A 6,000-nucleotide genomic window follows, 5' to 3' on the forward strand; every position below is an offset into this window, starting at 1 on the left:
CGGAAACTACACAACATCAAGAATTTCGGACAACACCTTGAAAACGGACAATTTACAGATTTACATCTCCTTGATGATCAAAGACTGAGATGCGTAGCCAGAGTGATCCTACATATTGTTAAACGGTCATCCTAGAATAAACATACCTTGCACAGGGTTCTCCACAGACATGGTTGTTTTCCCACTCGACAACAGGGATGATTGTACATCACGGATAAGCTACTGGAAACGAAGTGAAGAGGCTCGCTGGTCCTCGGCAGTTGCACCACATCAAGTCTCATTAATCTCGGCTACTTTTTTCTGGCTGTAATGCTGAGCTATTGCCGCTCTTAGACTTGGGCGAGCCTGAGCATGGAACTGAGTACACGAGCTTGTGATCGAAGTATGCCTTCCACAGCGTGGTAAAACGGGTCTGAGATCATCCCTCAAGGGCAACGAACGACAACGAGGCTGTGGAATGGCCATCCATCCAGTCTTGAGGCTTCCATGTCTTGTCTTCGACGCTCGCTCACCTAAACCTGGCCCAATAACAGCCAATCCAGGTTGAAGCTGCCATCATCGTCTTCCTCCTCCACCTCCCACTCGGCTCTCTTGATTGAGTCCCAGCTCTTCGGTCGGTATCCAGATCCCTTCTCTGTGATGTATTCGTCCGCTGTTGTATGTATACCACCCCCGTCCTCGCCCTCGTCCTCTTCAGCCGCCTCCACCCATCCCCAGAAGTTCGTCTCAGACATGTCCGTCCTGTCTTGATTCTCAGTACCTCTCATGGCTTGATACGCACCGTAGTCCTCTTCGTCCTCCGAGACCTCTCCAACCTCCTCGACCACAAATCGTCCGCCTGTCGCTGGTCCATATCCGTAGGGGAAGTACTTTGCCGCCTTGGCAAACACCGCCTGCTTTGCTCTTTGCCTCTCGCCTGCGTACGCAGAGTCCAAACCCTCGTTGGCGTTGATCATGTTGTTGGCCGCAGAGACCCTGGGCTTCCACTGGGATGGGTTCATCGGTAGATGTTCAAAGTACTTTGCGTTGTCGGCGCCCCAATCCAGGTGCAGCACATAGATGGGAATGATCTGTGCTGGGTCGAAGACGATGTATTCAAGCTCGCGGTTCGCCACGTGAGAATCAGCGTCCTTGTATGGCTGCGACTGCGTGCGCCAGTCGTCTTGGCGGAACATCTCTCGCGCGCGACCCATGATGGTGGCACACACAATCAACTTGAGGCCGAAGTACTCGGTCGGCGATGTCGGCCGCGCCCTGGAGTTCGAGTAGCTCAAGGAAAACTCGGCGCTGGGCGAACTATAGATGCCGCAACCGTAGGTGGAGCCACAACGGACCTTGTGCACGTCGTTTCCTCCTCCTCCTCCTCCTCCTCCTCCTCCCTTGGGCACGCGCGAGCCCGGCTTGAGAAAGCCGTGACGGACGATGGAGGGAACCAAGTGGCGCTGCGTGCCGTGGAACGTCATGCGTGGACGAAGGAGATGCTCAACCTTGTCCTCGAGACGGGTGTGGTTCGCGCAGCAGCTCGGGAGGCTTTCGTGGTGGCGGAGGAGCTTTTTGCGCAACCGAGCTCGGCAAGCATCGAAGCGGGCAGCTAGATCGCGCCGGATGACATATTCGGCGTGAAGAACTCGGTAATCCGGGGGAATCGTGTCGCAGATCTCCCTGGCCGACTTGCCCAGGTACTTCAAGGCCATCTCGTTGGTTGTAATCGCCTGGGCAGCCTTCTTTTGATATGGGTCCGAATGAGGTATTATGCGTTCCTTTTCGTCGGCTTTTTGGTTGGCTCGACTTCGTACCGCCTTCACCAGAGCATCCGCCTCTTGGGCCATCTTCAAGACAACCATGGTCGCCTCAAAGATTCCATATGTGCTGTTTTCCCTGTCGAGCCATTTCTCGACGCAGTTCGTCTCGGCCGCCTCCTCGATCACGCAGCGAAGGGTCGCACGGAGGCCATCCATGTCCTTGCGCGAGAGTGTGAGGTTGATGAGGTCAAAGAAGGGTGCCGTGACGGGATAGTGAGGACCAGCTGTGACTTGAAGGATGAGCTCTTGGTGCGTAAAGCAGAGTACGCCGTCCATCGGTGAGGATAATCGGTGGTCGTCGCTGAGGAAGCCAGCGTCTATGAGGGCGTCTGTTTCTTCATCACGAAGGAGAGACAGCTGAAGGATGTTTTCTTCGGAGAATTCGATGACATCAGCCATCCTGGATTCCCTGGCGTGTGGCCTGGCCTGAATTCGTACGATGTAGACAGTCTATCGGTCGGTCGGTCGGTGTGGGAGGGAGTGAAAGCTTCTTGTATGAACTCCCACAGCTAGCGGCGGCGCGAATTGTTCAAGAAAATGAATAGTTGACCAAGAAAATCGAAGTGGTTCGATTGACAACTATTATTGCCCATGCAGGCAGGTTCTTTGACCAAAAAGGTGTGCAGCAGTGCTGCTCCGGGGTGTATTTAGTTTGTCCAATGACTCTTCCGTACACAAAATGCCTTTGTTCATTTCTAATGAAAGTTTGAAATCGAGGTTATTCATACATCAATGTGCTTCAAGTCAGTAACTGAGTGCTATTTTGTGGGTTGAACGAAAGTGTATTTCGGCGAGTGACAATGAGGCAACTCGGCGTGCTAGAAATGGTTTAGCGCACACAAAATGCCTGCCTATCTTCGGTGAGCCTGAAATGGTCTACCACCTTGAAATCAGACAATTCACAGATCTACGTCTCCTTTAGAATAGCTATGGTAGTCCTACATACTATTTAGCAGTTATTAGAGGATAGATATACCTTACACAGGGTTCTCTACACACGTTAAACTTGAAGAACTGAGTTGAGGATGGAACCTCGATCTCACCAACGATCTTCCAACACCACCCTAACTGCCCGAATGCAACGTCGCCATGTGCCCAATTTTCTCCCCAAGGCAATCAAGCAAGTCGTCCTGAATCAGCATCGACCGGTGGAGTCTTGGCTGCGCTGTCCATGTCATCGCCAAGAAAGGGCTTGCAGGAACCCCACATGGCGATGGCGCAGGATGAGCCTGATGATAGCAGTAATGAGGGGTAGATCTTCCGTCGGTCTCTCCATCGTGGTTCAGAAGCTGAAATGCTTTCACTTTTCCGTGGTCGCGGCCGTTTGTCGGTCAACTACAAGGTCCGGCTATCCGGGGCCGTCTGGAGGTTTTCAACCCATGGCTTTCCTGCTACACGATGGTATGTGAGATCTACGTTTGGGATTCTATGGTCAGAACCTCAGGGGACTTCACATACTTTTAAAGTCTGATTGAGCGTGCCAACTCGTTGTTTTCTCTTGGTCATGCCAAAGTTGTTAAATCACTTGAAGCGGAAAACAGTACCTGCGGTCCTGTGCGGTCCTATCGCTACGTTGAACCATGGTTGTTTTTCCACTCGACAACAGGGATCGTTGTCCATCACGGATAAGCTACTGGAGACAAAGTGGAGGCTCGCTGGTCCTCCGCGGTTGCACCAACGACAACCAAGCATCAATGCTAGAGGCTGGTTGGGACAACCTGTGCCCCGGGGTTCTTGGCAAGTGAGCCAAGAACCAACTTGAGAGAGAACCATCAAGATTGATTCATGGAATTTGACAGAAAAAGAAAATCATCCGACGCCCGCCGAGGTCTTCGTGCTCTAGATCCGTTGTCCGGTGGGCTTGGGGAAGGTTGACGGATCATTTGACAGGTGTGATGATGCAAGTGGTCTCCAAGGCGTGATATTGAGTCCAGGCTGGAGGCAAGCTCGCCCCCGATGCCGACAACTATTTAACCATTAGAACGTCCCGTAACACAACTATTCTCTTCTGAGCCAAAGACCTGCTATTCTACTTTTTCCCACTCCCAAGTTTCACGTCTCTGCTTCATCATGAGGATCACATTAGCGTTGCTCGTCTCGATGTGGTCCGCAGCCACCCAGGTTGCCGCCCACCAAAGGCGTCAGGCCGGCGCAGGCGACCCCGACGCGACGCAAGCCGACCTCAGCGCGCGTCCACCGCCCCGGTTCCCCTACCCGGTCACCAGGTTCCCTGTGGCGAACGAGACCGTCGTGTTGAAGGAGGCCTTGTACATCCTTCCCGGCCAGGTCTTTGACGGCGGCATGAAGCGGTACGAGCGCCTGGAGGGGAGTTGCAACGAACAAGCCGAGGTCAGCCGCCCTTGATTCTCTAGCAAAACATCTCGCTGATACCAAGGCTTCGAAGGGCACCGATGCTGACGCAGTCTTCAACCTGATGCCCGGTTCAACAATCAGGAATGTGATCATCGGAACACACCAAGCCGAGGGCATCCATGCCCTCGGCGACGCCTGGGTCGAGAACGGTTTGTCACAAACGACCTAGATCCAGTATGGCCTCGGCTAACCTTGACAAGTGTGGTGGGAGGATGTCTGTGAAGACGCCCTCACCTCAAAGGGGCTGAACACCCAGCTAAGGGTCATCGGCGGAGGAGCTCGGGGTGCTTCGGACAAGGTACTGTTCCCTTTCTTACAAGCCCAGTGATTTCGTCCAGCTTGCTGAACGAGACTTTCGCAGATCTTCCAAGACAACGCCCTGGGCGGCAAGTTTACCATCACCGGCTTCTACGCCCAAGACTTTGGCAACTTCTACAGGTCGTGCGGCAACTGCGTGCTGCAGGCCAAACGGACCGTCAACGTCACAAACGTCGTCGCCGTCAACGGGACGAGGATGGGAGCTGTGAGTCAACTCGGCCTTATCCTGCCACCACCACCCTCCTCGCATCCTCAAGAGACTCAACTGACACATTGCGCGTGCTGCCAGATCAACGCCAACTACAACGACGAGTACCATCTCAGCTACGCCCAGCTCGACACGCAGAGGATCGTCGACAAGGGCATTGGGAACGACCTGCAGATCGTGCCTTACATGGTGGGCACCGGCCCGGACGACAAGTACGCCCTGTTCAACGAGACGAGGGACTTCATCACCAAGTTCGAGGGGACGGTGGACAACGTCTACGAGCCGGAGGACCCGTACCCTTGGCTGTCGGAGTACTGGCCCGAGGGCTTCCATTAGTTGCGAGTGCTTGGGGTTTGGTTGCTTTGACGCATTTTGCCGTTCGGAGTTGGACCGCTTCAGAATCTGTGTTGCTGCTCCGCCGCTCGGTTCGTCTCTTATTTTTTGCGTAACTAAAAATAAAGCGAAAGTGACACTGCAGCCTCCTGTGAGGGACTCGCATCCTTTTTGGTGACGCAAGAGCAGCTCGCATTTGTCTGATGAACGCCTGGCGGTGACGGGAGAGCACCAAGACGACACTGCCCGGACAAAAGCCGTCACAAACAAGTAAAAGTATTTGATGTACTAGAAGAATGCCTCGTGAAGTAGCTGAAGAACCGGAAGACGCAGGACATGCAAAAAAGGCATGACAAGCGTTGACCTAGGCGCTTGAATTCGATGACCAAGCAGCCGGATATAGGCATGAACTGCATCAAAAAGTGTTCGGCCACAGTCGAACGCCTTCGCAACTGATGACCACCTCAGAACCCGTGAGCTGCATAAAATCTCTATCAAAAGTGTCTGTTCCCCCTCCTGAGCTGACAGAGTCGAGGGTGAACCGGTCTCCCGCGAGCCTCCCACAGACGCCAACGGGTCGACAGGCTCTCGAGCCGTCCCACACGCCACCGTAGATGCAAGTCGGTGCGTTTTAGCCAACGATCGCCCGCCCCGTCCCGTGCAAACGAGAAACGGCAGAAACGGTCCGTGGGGTAGGACGAGGGGAAGGATGCTGACCGGCTCGACTCCCCATCTGGGGTGAGCAGCAGAAGAACAAACTCCCACGCTTTACGATACTGAACCAACCGTCAACGTGGCGGGACGGGAGTCACCGGCCTCGAGCCGCCCGTCTTGCTGTCCCGCGCCAACACAAACGTGACGTGACATCAAACAACGAAAAAAAAGGCCGGGGGCCCGCTAGCTCCGTTCAGCCTTTTGACGATGTAACGACGGACCCAGCGTAGCGGTGCTCTGACAGGTACTAGA

At 54.2% G+C, this 6,000-nt stretch overlaps 2 protein-coding genes across 2 annotated transcripts; one reads left to right on the forward strand and one right to left on the reverse strand.

Annotated features, from left to right (window-relative positions):
- Nucleotides 1-512: 512 nt before the first annotated feature.
- CH63R_01566 (Parp domain-containing protein) lies at nt 513-2,201 on the reverse strand (the record flags this gene model as incomplete). The annotated part of the gene is made up of 1 exon (XM_018296541.1): nt 513-2,201. One exon carries the CDS (start codon nt 2,199-2,201, stop codon nt 513-515), a length of 1,689 nt encoding a protein of 562 aa, XP_018164903.1.
- Nucleotides 2,202-3,872: 1,671 nt separating this feature from the next.
- CH63R_01567 (Secreted lyase) lies at nt 3,873-5,037 on the forward strand (the record flags this gene model as incomplete). The annotated part of the gene is made up of 5 exons (XM_018296542.1): nt 3,873-4,151; nt 4,198-4,324; nt 4,376-4,473; nt 4,537-4,698; nt 4,783-5,037. 5 exons carry the CDS (start codon nt 3,873-3,875, stop codon nt 5,035-5,037), a joined length of 921 nt encoding a protein of 306 aa, XP_018164904.1.
- Between the last annotated feature and the right edge of the window lie 963 nt (nt 5,038-6,000).

Source organism: Colletotrichum higginsianum, chromosome 1 (assembly GCF_001672515.1).
Source record: "Colletotrichum higginsianum IMI 349063 chromosome 1, whole genome shotgun sequence".
Lineage (NCBI taxonomy): Eukaryota > Fungi > Ascomycota > Sordariomycetes > Glomerellales > Glomerellaceae > Colletotrichum > Colletotrichum higginsianum.